The 16,001-nt window shown below is 41.6% G+C and overlaps 1 protein-coding gene across 1 annotated transcript in view; it reads left to right on the forward strand.

Moving 5' to 3' along the window:
• LOC144526635 (phospholipid phosphatase-related protein type 4-like) overlaps positions 1-16,001 on the forward strand; it is a 95,876-nt gene that overhangs the window by 22,259 nt on the left and 57,616 nt on the right. The window contains 1 exon segment of the mRNA XM_078264236.1: positions 13,525-13,710. Coding sequence (XP_078120362.1) covers positions 13,525-13,710 — 186 coding nt within the window.

The raw sequence follows: 16,001 nt of genomic DNA on the forward strand, positions 1-16,001 counted from the left end.
GGTGACACTGGAATTCAGTAGAGCAGACTCATCCACATCCTGCATTTTTACCATGAACAGCAGTGTTATACCGTTTACTTGAGTCAGAGGGACCAACCACCAGGGGTATTCAAACCATGAGAAAAACCATGCTGGATAGCTTGCAAAAAAGGTTTGCAAAAGTTAAGGACTCTAAAGAGGTGGTGCTTGCCTGTGTCCTTGACCCACGATACAAAGAGCGTCCTTTGGTACCAGAAATTCGGACAAAAGTGAAAACCTGGCTGAAAGAGGCTATGGAGACCAGTCCACCAGATTCTGCCACTGAAACTCCATCTGAGGAGAGCAATCCCAAAAGGCCTCTGCTGGACTGGAGCTATTGAAGACTGACTGATTCAGTACACTACTGTTCAAAGGACTTTAAGTTTTATATCTTAAGTTTGTATTTTTATAAATTTTATTTATCAGAACTTTCATACATTTTGATGTTCCTTTGTTCTGTTGTGACAATAAAACAAACAAGTTTATTTTTAAACTGCATTATCATATTATGATAATGCAGTTTAAAAATAAACTCTAAACACTAAAAAGTGAGGATAAATAACTTCAAATAACTAATGTTAGGGAAATCTGTTTATGTTTTGTTACGCGTTTCTGGATTATTTTTTTTTTTAATATATATCGGCCGATATATCGGAATATCAGATTTTTAAATCTCCAAATATTTGTATCGATATCGGCCTTAAAAATCCTTTATCGGTCGGGCTCTACTACAGTATAATAAAACACATTTCACTCCAAATGGAGCTTTCTCTCCCACAGACAGGACTTTTTCTCAACTCCCTGAAACGCCTTGCCCACATTACTGTTTGAAATTCCTCCATTAGTGATGTCACTGATCGAGTATGCCAGCCCAGTTTTTCGTATGTGCTGCCCATAGGTGCTGCCTGAGCAAGCACCACAGCTCGCCCAGTGACTTGATGAATTTGGTTGACAATCACAACGGAGTGGCCAGCTGAGCAATCAGAGCAGATTGGGCTTTTCAGGAAGGCGGGCCAAGAGCTCAGACAGAGTGTTTCAGGCAGAAGGAACTGCAACAATGGGCAGTATGAGAAACATGTTTTTTGAACATTAAAGCATGTAAACCTATTCTAGTAGACCCCAAAATTACAAATATGATGTTGAAAATGAGTATAATAGGGGCTCATTAAGGCAAAGCAAGGCAGCTTGATTTGTATAGCACATTTCAGCAACAAGGAAATTCAAAGGGCTTTACATACAACACTAAAAAACAGTTAAAAATCTAAAAACAGATAAAATACAAGAATAAAAGTTACTGTGTTTTTCCAAATCCTGCTGAGACATAAGTCATTTAACCCTTGATATATTCTTAGGTGATAGTAGGCTGACTTTGTAATTAGTCTTAATGTGGCTGGTGAAATTCAGGTCTGAGGCCATGACTACCCCAAGATTTCTGGCTTTGTTCAATGTTTTTAACACTCGATTGAAGCTGAGTGCTGACTTTCAATCGTTCCTCTTTGGCTCCAAAACAACCACCTCTGTTTTTTCTTCATTTAATTTAAGAAAGTTCTGGCACATGCAATCGTTGAATTGTTCAATGCACCTACTCAGTGTGCGTATTGGACTATAGTCCCCTGGCAATACGGTTATGTAAATGTGTTTGTCGTCCGCATAACTATGGTAACTTATTTTGTTGTTTTTCATATTCTGAGCCAGTGGAAGCATGCAGGTGTTAAACAGAAAAGACCCCAGAATTGAGCCTTGGGGAACTCCACACGTCATATGTGTCCGCTCAGATGCATAATTATCTATAGACACAAAGTCCTCCCTATTCTTTAAGTAGGATTCAAACCAGTTTAGTACTGTGCCAGAAAGTCCAACCCAGTTTTCCAATCTGCCTAGTAGTATGTTATGGTCGACTGTTTCACATGCAGCAATGAGATGAAGTAATACTTATACTGAAATCTTGAAAAAAAAGCTCATTAAAGACTTTAACAAGAGCCGTCTCAGTGCTGTGGTGTGGTTGAAAACCTGACTGAAAGGCATCAAAACTGTTGTTTAGTGACAAGAAAAGGGTAACTTGTTAAAAAAAAACAAAAAAAAAACGCTTTTTAAATTATTTTACATAAAAATGGAAGGTTTATCATCCCATAATTTCTCATTAGTGACGTGTCTTTTTAAGAGTGGCTTGATGACCTGTGGGAAGATACCTGAAAAAAAATTTGAAACATTTTTGAAAAAGCCTCCAGTCCTCGCATACAATTGCGTCATATTTGAATTGTTTTTGTGTGGGACACTGTGACAACATATCTTGAACTTGATATGCAGGCACTGACTGCTTGTCTTATTTTCTGAATTTTGTCAGTGAAGGAGGCAGCAAAGTCATTGCAGGCCTTGGTGGATAAAAGTTTAGATGCTACTGGTACTGGGGTTTGTTAACCTATTGACAGTAGCAAACAAAGCATGTAAATGATTATTGTTTTTGGTGATAATGTCAGAGAAGAAGGACCACCTTGCATTCCTCAGTTCCAAATTATAAATGCAAAGTCTCTCTTTATAGGTGTCAAAATGGACCAGGAGATTTGTTTTTCGCCACCTGGGTTCAGCTTTTCGACGCTCTTTTTTTCTGTTCTTACCAGCATGGCATTTCTCCATTGAGATCTTTTCTTTACCAGAGACAGCTTTGACCTTAGTGGGAGCAATGGCATCAATAACATTTGTAATTTTAGAATTTAAATGATCTACAAACTCATTGACTGAGACCCAAGAGAGGGTAGGTGTGGAGGAGAAAAGCTGAATGATTGTTTCACTGGTGTTTTCAGTGATATACCGTTTTCTGATTACTTCTGTTTGAACACTTGTGTGCACAGAGATAGTGCCGTTTAAGAAAACACAGGAATGATCAAAGGGAGCAACATCAGTCACCACAACCTTGGAAATGTTCAGATCCTTGGAGATAATCAAGTCCAGAGTGTGTCCCTTATTGTGTGTTGGCTCCGTCACATGCTGAGTCAGTCCATAGTTCTCAAAAACATAACACAGTTCTTTGGTTCCTCTGTCCTGGTGGTTGTCAACATGAATGTTAAAATCACCAGCAATACCTACATAGTCAAAGTTAATACAGATTATAGAAAGCAGTTCAGTAATGGCATCAAAGAAGGTTGCACAGTATATAGATGGCCTGTAGATATTTAGAAATATAGCTTGAGAGGAGGAGCTCAGCTGAAGAGCCACATATTCAAAAGAAGCAACATTTCCATAAGATATTTGCTTACATTGGAGATACTCACACATTAATACAATACATAATTTAAAAAGCAACACAGCCTACAGGGATTGCCGAGGGGAAGTAAAGTGTGGAGTGTGGATGATTTTAAGCCGACACACGGATTAGTATTAATAGCCGATCCACACATTGATAATAGTGCATTTGTTTTTGTGTGTGTGTGTGTGTGTGTGTGTATATATATATATATATATATATATATATATATGCCTAATATACTGTATATGTATGTATAGTTCTTTTCATACAGACATTGTAGTGTTTTACTGTGTATGTGTATGTACATTTTGCCATGTTGTGAATTGAATTCAAAGTAAATACAGAAGTTGTCATGAACACTGTCCTGCTTATCTGACAGATATAAAGTACAGCGTGTGACAAAACATTGAACAGCTGATGCAGCTGTGCCGCACATCATATTTCATTGACATTGCTTTTAAATGACGGCTCCGAGGAAAAGAGGTCTCATGTTTGTTAAAAATCTCCTGTGGGCAGGAGTAAGATGCGAGCAGAGGAATGGGGGATGCACAAAGTGGGAATTGGGAAAGGGCTCAGGAGTGCTAAACCTTATATTATGGTGATGTACAAAGCTACCACTTAAACAATGAAGACATGTAGCCATTACGCTGTTCACAAACCTGCAGGCCTTCTTTCTCTCCTGGACTGGCAGCAGCTTTTCCATCTGCAGTGCTGGGTGAGGCAGTGAATGCTGTGTAGAGGGCAGGGATGACCCTGGGTCATTCAACTGCAGGGACTGGTTAGAGAAGGTTTTTCCACCTCAGAACAACCCAGATATCATCCACATCCCGGTTGGTCCTCATGGTCTCCACAAACTGCCCCGCTGGACTCATGATCCAGACTCTGGCTGAGGATGGAAACAATTGCAATTGTAACTGATTCATCCTGATGCAGGGTAGTGACTAAGGGCGCTTTCACACCTGCTTCATTTAGTTTGGTTGAATCGCACTAGAGTTTGTTTCCCCCCTTGGTGGAGTTCGTTTGGGCAGGTGAGGACGTGATCAATCACACTCGGGTGCACCAAAAGCGGACCAAACAAGGTGGTCTTGGTACGCTTTCAATCCAACTCTGGAGCAGTTCGTTTGTGGTGAGAACGTGATCAAACCTCAAAAAAGTATTTAGTCAGCCACCAATTGTGCAAGTTCTCCCACTTAAAAAGATGAGAGAGGCCTGTAATTTTCATCATAGGTACACTTCAACTATGAGAGACAAAATGAGAAAAAAGAATCCAGAAAATCACATTGTAGGATTTTTAATGAATTTATTTGCAAATTCCTCGGGAAAATAAGTATTTGGTCACCTACAAACAAGCAAGATTTCTGGCTCTCACAGACCTGTAACTTCTTCTTTAAGAGGCTCCTCTGTCCTCCACTCGTTACCTGTATTAATGGCACCTGTTTGAACTTGTTATCAGTATAAAAGACACCTGTCCACAACTTCAAACAGTCACACTCCAAACTCCACTATGGCCAAGACCAAAGAGCTGTCAAAGGACACCTGAAACTAAATTGCAGACCTGCACCAGGCTGGGAAGACTGCATCTGCAATAGGTAAGCAGCTTGGTGTGAAGAAATCAACTGTGGGAGAAATTATAAGAAAATGGAAGACATACAAGACCACTAATAATCTCCCTCGATCTGGGGCTCCACGCAAGATCTCACCCCGTGGGGTCAAAATGATCACAAGAACGGTGAGCAAAAATCCCAGAACCACACGGGGGGACCTAGTGAATGACCTGCAGAGAGCTGGGACCAAAGTAACAAAGGCTAATGCCAGACATGTCCCCCTGCTTAAGCCAGTACATGTCCAGGCCTGTCTGGAGTTTGCTAGAGAGCATTTGGATGATCCAGAAGAGGATTGGGAGAATGTCATATGGTTAGATGAAACCAAAATAGAACTTTTTGGTAAAAACTCAACTCGTCGTGTTTGGAGGGGAAAGAATGCTGAGTTGCATCCAAAGAACACCATACCTACTGTGAAGCATGGGGGTGGAAACATCATGCTTTGGGGCTGTTTTTCTGAAAAGGGACCAGAACGACTGATCCGTGTAAAGGAAAGAATGAATGGGGCCATGTATCGTGAGATTTTGAGTGAAAACCTCCTTCCATTAGCAAGGGCATTGAAGATGAAACGTGGCTGGGTCTTTCAGCATGACAATGATCCCAGCACACCGCCCGGGCAACGAAGGAGTGGGTTCGTAAGAAGCATTTCAAGGTCCTGGAGTGGCCTAGCCAGTCTCCAGATCTCAACCCCATAGAAAATCTTTGGCGGGAGGTGAAAGTCCGTGTTGCCCAGCGACAGCCCCAAAACATCACTGCTCTAGAGGAGATCTGCATGGAGGAATGGGCCAAAATACCAGCAACAGTGTGTGAAAACCTTGTGAAGACTTACAGAAAACGTTTGACCTCTGTCATTGCCAACAAAGGGTATATAACAAAGTATTGAGATGAACTTTTGTTATTGACCAAATACTTATTTTCCACCATAATTTGCAAATAAATTCATTAAAAATCCTACAATGTGATTTTCTGGATTTTTTTTTCTCATTTTGCCTCTCATAGTTGAAGTGTACCTATGATGAAAATTACAGGCCTCTCTCATCTTTTTAAGTCGGAGAACTACTCCTGTAGTCAGGTGTGCTTAGCAGAGCAGCAAACTGTAGCAGCTTCAATGCTTCTCTCTCAGAAATAGACTGCAGTCAAGCTCGCTGTCCGTCATGCGCATCTCTGTGGTCAAACCATCCGCCTCTAAAATTGGAGATGGACACCGGCAGAGCAGAGCGAAGTCTCGGTGAGCAGATGTAGTAACTTTGCTCGCGAAACAATGTCTGATTATTTCAATGAAATGAGCTGGTGTGACCATGGAGAAGTCCAGAACACAGGACCTTCTTCCTGTATTTACTTTCTTGCTTGCCCCCAGACACACCTGGCCAATAAGAGGAGTGAACGTTCTTCCGTGATTTGTAATGACGCTTGGATTTTTCCAGGTGTGAAACAAAACCGAACCAGGTTTACAAACTCATCATCTGATTTGGACCAAAGCAAACAAACTACAGTAAGCCCACAGGCAGTAAAAAAACGTGTTAGTCTACACTTTAAAAGCTGTGTTATCTTAACTTGTTCTTTCCAAGAACAGCAGGTGCAAATAAATGTGAGCCTTAAATCTGGCACGTTCATGGATGGAACTTGCTTATTTGTGGTGAGCAAAAAATACACATCAACATCACTATGGTCTCTGACAGGCTATGTTACAGTAAGGTTAGGCTAATGTTACAGGCTGACAGCAGCCCCTGTGTGTATCAGTATCAGAAATAGAATGAGAGTAGCGGCTATTTTTATGTGTACCATTGTAACTCATTCCATTTCTACGGTCAATGCACAGTGCCTTGGCGCCATTTTCTTTTGAACTAGTCAAATGACCAAGGAAACCAGTCCGTTCTGCTCTCATTCCATTTCTATGGTCAGTTTCCTCATGTAGCAACAGACACATAATGGAGAACAGAATGAGAAATGTTCGATGTGATACAATATAAAGCATGAGCATAGAGCTATGAATGGAAGCTAGTCATTTCCGGGTTCTCCTTCTCCAGAAACAACATGATATCAAGGAGAGGGTTAACTTCTCCTGCTACAGCTTTCCGACCGTGGTCAGAAAGCACAGGGGAGACACTTTGTTTCTCTCACTATGACTCTAGAGTCGGTACTCGCTCCGAAGCTAATCGCCGTCTCTCTCTCACTCGCTCTACCACACACTCCCCACACACATGCTAATCTCTTAAAGCATAAGCTTCAGGCCACTAACGTAGGCTGGAGTGTGCGTTTTAATTATTTTCCTTGTCCCACAGTGATACAAAAATACATTTGCCAGTGATTATCTTACTGCATATTAAGGGATGAAATAAATCCATGTCATAGCCAAGTGGCAAGTACTTAAGTAAAAATACTGATTCCCCAAAGTTCAGTTCAAAAATCTTTAGAATAATATGCTAATTCATTGTTAGATTAATCAATGACAAAAATAATCGTTACGGACAGCCCTATAGAATAGTGCTGTGTCAATTATGTAGCGTGGCACTGTTCAGTCCCTCCAGGATTTCGCGGCCTTTTTTTGAGATTGTTGCGGCCCAAAATGGCAGATTTTGCGGGAGCTTTTGTAAAAAGTTGCGATAAAAGTTGTGATGTCTTTTGTATGTTTGTTGCAATGAAGTTGCGGGAGACAGTGAAAGTTGCAAAAAAAGTTGAGATTTTTTTTTTCCATAGTTCTTTAAAAATAAAAAGGAAACTTGTTTCGGGGAGAATAAAACTACTCTGGGCTGAGATTTCCTAGTAACCTTACCAAAAAGGCTCAGGATGCTGCAAATGTTGGTATAATATGAAAATGGCTGGTGGATTTAAGTCAGAAAATTATAATTTATTGAATGAATCAAATCTGAACATATGTGTCAGTGGCTTGTTGATCTTTATATTGTTAGTTAATTTCCTTACCAGGCCTGGGACACACATTCATATGGTTTGATAAAGTAACGTTACTTATTGGACTTTAACTTATGATTGCAATTACAATAACGAGAGTAGCTGTCCTCAATTTAGGTCTTTGTGTCGTCTCATCTCCGGTTTTTCCTGCATCCACCGTGTGTGTGTTTGTGTGTGTGCGCGTCAGTAGCGGGGGGAGCTGTATGAGCAGCAGCCCCGCCCCCGCCCGCTGCAGACAGCCGACAGGATTGAAACAGCAGCCGCTGACTTTAGAGTGAAAAAACGTTACAGCGTACATTGATGTTACAATGTATACAGGTTGGCAGGACGGTCTGAAATGTTTTGCACGGTCTTTCACTGTACGTATTGTTGGTAAATGTGAGATGTTCGAGTCTCGTCTTGATATCGGAAACAAGCTCTCTCTCACTCCCGCTTGGTGAGTGGCTCTCAGAGTCACATTATACTGACGTAAAGTCTGGCACGTGGGACTGCTGGGATTGATCGAAGTCGCGGGAAACTCCGGTTATTAGTCAAATTTGCGGAAAAGTTGCGGTGATTGGTCAAAATTGTGAGTCGCACCAAAGTCACGGTGAGTGGTTGAATTTGCGTGAATTGGCGCGATCGTAACATCCTGGAGGGACTGACTGATTGAGAGAGTTCACTTGGCCTGCACCATCACTGACAATCAGTTGTCGCTGTCCACGGTGCTGAAACATTTTAACTTGACTGGCAAACTGTTTTCTTTGTTCTTCAATACAAAGTTGTCAAAAATGTGGCTTTTCTTTGTGTTTTTTTGATATATAGGCTTGCTTGGCACACATTATAACATATGCATTTATCAGCTATTTTACCGTTTTTTAAAATGACTTGGTAGCAGAGGGCCCTGTGATGAAGCTCCGTCCCCACTGTGCTAAGAGCCTAGCTTGCCTCTGCTCCCCCCACTGCCTTATTTAGAACTATTACAGGAAGTATTGTATCCAGATTTTCAATAACATCACTACTAATGACTGAGTCTGTATATATATAATTTTTTTTTTTTAAGAATTTGTTTTGGGGCATTTTTAGGCCTTTATTTGATAGGACAGCTTAGACTTGAAAGGGGTGAGAGAGGGGGAATGACCCGCAGAAAAGGGCTAGTAGTAGTAAACCTCGAGTAGTAAACCTCTATATATGGGTGCCCGCTCTACCAGGTGAGCTAACCAGGGGCCCTTACACACATATAGTTAATAACGCTCGGCCGAGAGCAACAACCGCATGTCTGTGACTACCTGTTCATATGAGGTGAAGTCCTCCTGCGGCCGCCTCCCATCCACCGTATTGGCCAGGAGCCACACGTGGTCGCTCAGGCGCACGCACGGTACTATAAGAAAAACAATAGTTGGAGAGTTGTCACCCAGTGGAGCATGGAGTGTTTAAGCTCACGGCGGAGAGTGAGAAAAAAAAGGCTGAAAACGTCAGATAGTAACACAAGCAATGATAACTAGTCGTTTTGGTGCCTATTCCTAACTCATCGCCGCATGATGCTCACTTAAACGCCGTAGAGACCACCTGGTCTGGGGAATGTGTCCACTGTCATTTCCCCGCTTCCCATTTATTTCTATGGGAGCTGCTGTGCAATGTATTCTGGTAGTGTCGTGAGAAGTTTGGAGAAGTGGGGCATCTGCCTCTCAAAAACTCATGAACATCTTTTAAACTGAGTATAGATATGAATATGCAGCACATGGATGTAAAATAAGAACGGTACAGCAGAGTTTGCAGTTTTGTGCTATAAGCTGTAGCAGGAAAAGTTAACTATACCCGTTTCCCGGTGCGTTCTTGTCTTCGGACGTGACGCATCAGAAGAAAAAAACAAATGCATACTCGCAATGGGTAAGGAATATCAGAAGCAGATTTTCCCGTTCAAAAACAACAAATAATTTTTGGTAGGAAAAGGGTATAAGAATGACTTGTGATTGTTATTCATAGGTTTACTAAAGAGTGACACACCATTATATATCCTGTTACATTGCCACCTGCTGGAGATCCCAATACACTACAAACAGGTTAACTGGCCAATGCTTAACACAGCCATATCAGCGGCTGTAACTAAACAAAACAACTAGGGCTGAACCGATTCCTCGAGTAACTCGAATAATTTGATTAGTAAAAAACCTTGATGCAAAATGATTTGCCTCGGAGCTTCGTTTAATCAGTGTTACCAACGTTGTATCGCTCACGTTGTTTCTGCACGGATGCTTATTACTGTCGCACACCGGGCTGACGCTGCTGGCGACACATGCCATGAAGACTGATTACAAAATGAAGAAAGAGCGTAAATAGTGAGGGAGCGTAAATAGTGAGGGACTAAGAGAAGAGACAGGCTGGAGAAAACGACAGAAAGTGTCCAAAGTTTGGAATCAGTTCAAACGTAATTAAAACGAAAACTCTGTACAATGTGTCTACAGCTAAATCGAACTAGCTTACCACAATAATAGCACGACTTCAGTGCTTTAGCATCTCAACAGAAAACATTGAGTCTATCTTAATCATCCATTCCACGAAGCGGACCCGACAAAAGTAAACCACAGAGTCATATGGACGATGAAACTACACCAAACACAACAACTACCAAAATAAAAGACGTTGTGACCACAATTTGATCTAAAGATCCGACTTGTTGACTATCCCTTCAGAAAAACAGGTGATTGTTGCGCACCATTTTCTCTCACTCTCTCTCTTCACGGAGAAACAGCTGATCAACGATCTACTAGCATAAGTGTAACAGAGCTGTGTGACATTGTAATCAAATATATAAATACAAATTGGTTGAGTATAACTAATATTTACATATAGGCCTATATACAGATCAATCTCAGGTTGAAACTTGTTCTGAAAGTTAAGTTGCACAATTTAAGGTAATGTTTATGTGTGTTTAATGTATGCCTTAGTTTGAGGTTGTTATTGCATTTCAGAAAATGTTTTCTTTAAAAACAATGTAATATGGCACTTACATGCACTTAATATGTTTAGTATTTTGAGAGATGATATTGTAAGCAACGTAGGCAATAAAAATGTTGCTTTTTCCGAAAATTAAACCAAACTATTGTATATTATTGCTCTTCAATAAAACAAAAGTATTTCTTATCCGATTACTTGATTAATCAATGGAATTATCGGTAGAATACTCGATTACATAAATAATCGATAGCCGCAGCCCTAAAAACAACACAAAAATAATCTACATTGGCCCATTATTGGCAGATATATTGCATCATTGATGATCGCGATTGGATTCGGAGGCTAAAAACATCATCAGGGCATCTCTAATTCAAACCTCAATATCTTCATTAGTCTTAAGAACGGAGGATGATGTCCCTTGTCACTACTCACATGGAGGTTTGCGTCAGTGCAGGACCATCATGTATGGGCTTATTATTAATACCCCAAAACATTTCCTCTGAACACTATGGCTGACACTAGTCAGTGTATGACACAGTTCTCACATTTTACTTTATCATGACATAATTAATGAAGCTGAAAAAAATACTAACTGTTTTATAAATTAACAGAAGAGGAAGTCTTTCTTATTGCATGAGGGCAGGCCTCAGAACTGATCTGACTACCTGTGATGAGCTGATCCGTACAGGAGCTAAATCTGTAGATGGAAAAATGATGTGTGGGTGAGTGGTGACATGTTAATGGCAATGCAATTACTCGGGGTGCCATTGCATTTTAATAGTGTCCGCTGTACAGCAGGTTCAGTCTTTAAGAAAGTCAAATTGAGTTTGCATTATCATTTTCAAATGGTTAAGAATGCATTTTAATTGAGACCTACATATTGCTTGTTTAAATGGAAAATTAGGCTGCATTGTTTATATTGAATTTACATTTGAACATTGTCCACTGAAGAGCAGGTTAAGTGTTTGAAAATGAAGTAAAATGGAGTTTTCATTTAAATGTTCATATTGTTATCAAATTGCATTATCATTATAGTCATTTAATGCCCATACAAGGATGTGAAAATGAAAATTGGATTATTGCATTTTCATTAAAATTTTGATTTCAGGAGGGCTTTCAAGCATGTGTCACTGGCTCAGTCTGTCATACCCACATGCTTCAAGAAGTCCATCATCATTGCTGTGCCCAAGAAAACAAGACCAGCCTGACTGAATGACTACCGCCCAGTGGCACTCACCTCTGTAGTGATGAAACGCTTTGAACGAGTCAAGGATCTGGTTTTCACTACCCAGCACAGTGCACCCATGTCTAGCGGCCCTTTGGCGTCATATTTAGATGCGCTTGGTCGGGACTCTTGGCGTCTGGGGTGGGACGTACGTTTAACTTACATGCGGCACAAGAACGTGACAGTTAGGTTTAGGAAAAGATGATGGTTGGGGTTACTAAATGTACGTTTTAGTGACACACGGGACAAGAATGGGACACAAACCCCTGGTCTTCTGGGTGAAAGTCCTATGTTGTTTGACCCGTACACCACCCCACCCAACTTTTGAAACACTTTTGTACTACTCACTACCTTTATCTCTCTTTATACTACGTCATCTTTCAGCGCCGCGGTTGAGCTGCTGCTCTGCCCGGTGTGTTCCATACAGATGCTAAAGGGTGATTTTTGCGTTGCTAACGCTGAGAGCCACTGACCAGGCTTCATTTTGTTACGAGTTGGGAGTGAGAACGGGTTGACAGTTTGCATACCGTCCCAACCAATCAATGGAAGATACCATAGCACACATCCTCCACACCATCTCACCTGGAAAAGAAGGGAACCTGTGTAAGAATGCTGTTTATTGACTACAGTTTAGGGTTTAACACCATTGTTCCCTCCAGGCTAGTCACAAAGCTCAAGGAGTTGGGATTAGACACCTCATTGTGCATGTAGATTCTTGACTTCCTGACAGTTAGGAAGTTAGATATTAGTTAGTTTAGTGTCCCCGTGGGGAAATTAGGTTGCAGCAGAAATCACAAGGCACTTTTAACAACAAAAGACAAGAAAACAGAACAAGGCAGGCAGACCCCAGGTGGTGAGGGTGGGTGGACACACCTCTTCCACCCTCATCCTTAACACCGGAGCACCCCAGGGCTGTGTTTTGAGCCTCCTGCTGTACTCACGACTCCAGGTTCAGGTAACTTTATTTGTACCCATAGGTCAATTTGTTGCACAGTTAAAAAGTGCAGGGCAGTTTGTTTTGGTATAAAGAAAACTTGTTTCAGGGTCGCACCAAATTCACAGAGATTGGTTGAATTCACGTGAATTGGTGCGATCGCGACATCGCAAATTCCTGGTAACCCTGTTGAGGTGGGGAAGAAGGTATCAGATACACCAGGCAGCACTGAGAGGCTCAGGAGGAGCTTCTACCCTCAGGACACTAGGATCTTATGGACACTACCCAAGACTACTATGATGAATCATGCACAAGTTGAAGGAACTGATGTGGTTACATTTCACTGGAATTGTAACTTGTATGTTTTCATGTGATAAATAAAATTAATTGATTCATTAAATTGGAATATTCAGGCTAAAGTCTAGTACAACTCATTGATCACATTTAACATTTTTTAATTGAAAAAAAGTTTTGTAAAAAGTGTTTAAATTAGCAGCAAGGTATCATGTTTTGGTGTCAGTACAGAAACGTAGGTGTCACATTGGCATAAGTATTGACAGATTGAATACCCAGTCCTAATATTTTTCTTCTGATGAACATTAGATTTTTATTTAAACTGTTTTCCTAATTCTTTTGTATTGTTTCTTTACTTCAGCTCCCTATCCTGGCCTCCTCTGTTGTCAGCCTTTATTTCCTGGAGCTGACGGATATTTTCCAGCCGGTGCATTATGGGTACAGTTGTAATGACCGCAGTCTGTCTCTGCCGTACATCCTACCCAGACAGGAAGTCTGCCCACTGCCTCTGCTCTTCAGCTTGGCCTTCGCTGCTCCCACTGCCACGGTAAGTAAACCTTCACACTGGACCTGACTATACAGTATATAATATGTACATGTGGCTAACACACTGTAGAGCACACCAATATTCCACTATCATATTTGATTCAGGTCATGTAAACAGCATATTCAGTCTGGATATTCAGAATAAGGCTTTTTCTGAATTTAGCATTTTTCCGATTTAAGGATCTGACACACCAAGCCAACGGCCAGGAACTAGTGGCGACTGTGGCTGACTGTGGCCTCTTGTCGGCCCTCGTCGCCTTTGTCTTGGCCAAAAATTAGCACTGGAACACACCGCAGAGACTACAGCCGACGGCCAAGTAGCACATACGTTCTCTGCCTGTGTGAGAGGAAATGACTCTCCAATCCAGCAGGCGGTGGTAATCTATTCGTCATTCGACAAGGGAAACCGAATAACGTTGCTATGATACCCACAACAAACAGTGTTTGCTCGATCAGCGGCAGAACCGAACAGAGCCTACGGTCCCTCTGCTTCACTCCCCGACGGGAAGACAACGGACACAGGGAGGTGGCTAACCACACTGTCCCTCTCCCTGGCTGTCATCCATTCTCTCGGCAAATAATTCTCCCTACGGTGGGAGCGACCGAACGGCCTGCTGCTGGCTCGTTAGCTAACGTTAGCTTGCTAATTTCCTCCACCCAACATGCCTTCATCCTACAGTGGCTACAGAAAATTTGCCAAACAAAATTGTCACTCATCTGGCGATAGCAATTTGCTTTCCTTCGCTTTGACAAGAGCGTGTGAATTAAACATTAAGTTCTTACATTTGACTAATTTAGAGGCTGGCGGGCTGGGTGGTAAGCTAGCTTGCTTGCTAGGGGGCTAATTGTTTAGCGGTCTATTATGGTCTTTATATTAAATATCACGGTATAGAATATTAGTTTATTAACGTTAGTTTATTTTGTAATATGTAGGTATGTAGCGATCTTTTAAAAATAAATATGCCTACACAAGTAGATATGTATATCTTGTTGTATGTTTACCATCTTATGGACATAATGTGCAAAAATAGATATTCCAATCCTTCAAACCTGTGTTTTTTAGAAGACGCATTCAAATGTAATTTTTGACCAGTTTTGACAGTTCTTATGTGTATTGGATTGATCAGATGAGATGTAAATTTTTGTTTTCCTCACGCTCGTTTTCAAGCTGAACAGCCAATCAGATGAATTGGCTGTTCAGCTGACAGCGGACGACACAGATTCAACATGTTGAATCGGCCGAAAAAAGGCCGACAAAGGCCGACACTTGGCGACGGTGCGGGACACACCGCACAAACTAGGACGACGGTCGGTCGCCTTTGGCCCAATTAGGAACGACGGCCGATGGCAGGCTTGGTGTGTCAGGGCCTTAAGACGTGGGATATTCCGGTATTATTCTAGTTTTAGAAGCATTCTTTGGACATGTAAACAGGGAAAATGCGTCTCAATCAGGGTTTTTACTGAAGTTTGTGACAGGTCACGGCCAGTTTGCGTTGCTATGGTTGTCGTACACAAACCCACCAGCCAACAGTTTTCAGGGCTGTGGTAGAGCTGCATGGCTAAAAGAAAATAAGGAGAAACACAGCTACTTTTAAACATTATCAAAGACTTGGATATCAACAGGTTTTTGGATATGAGCCGACCTTTCAAAGAAGCTGGTTGAAGGAATGAAAGAAGGATGCTGTGTTCACACACTCCAACAAGTCCACCAATGTGGCTAAACGAGCGCCTGACTAAAAAGTAGAGGTCGACCGATTAATCGGCCGATTTTTGGCATTTTTTTACATAATCGGCATCGGCCAATATCCCAGTAAATCAAGCCGATTAATAGGCAGGCGCATCTGCGGGCAGCCTAGTGTTAAAAACATGAATAGGTGACATTTTTTACAGCGCACTCAGACCAGCTGCCTCCAGCCCCTCCCCTCATGAAGTCTTGCGCCGTGTGTCTCGCACAGTCACTTCAGGCTCAGATGCTACCGTTAGCAGTAGCATATTGCTGGTGTTCCTGCCTTGGGATTAACTGTACTAATAAAACCATACAAAACACCGCGGCCACACCGCTGTGGAAGCTCCCCGAATGTCATTTATCAGAGTCTGGTTGTTACCTCTGTCCGTGGCAGTCTTATCCACTCCTATTAACGGAGCTAATCCTTGCTAACAGAGCCTTCAGTTCTCCGTGCCTGTATCCATTAACTGCATCTATGGACTCGAGCACGAATAAAACCCTTAATTTTATTAAATTGGCTGGACGAGTTTTAAATTACAACTAAGAGTTGTTTGAATGACAGAAAT

The sequence above is a fragment of the Sander vitreus genome, chromosome 12 (assembly GCF_031162955.1).
Source record: "Sander vitreus isolate 19-12246 chromosome 12, sanVit1, whole genome shotgun sequence".
Classification (NCBI taxonomy): Eukaryota; Metazoa; Chordata; class Actinopteri; order Perciformes; family Percidae; genus Sander; species Sander vitreus.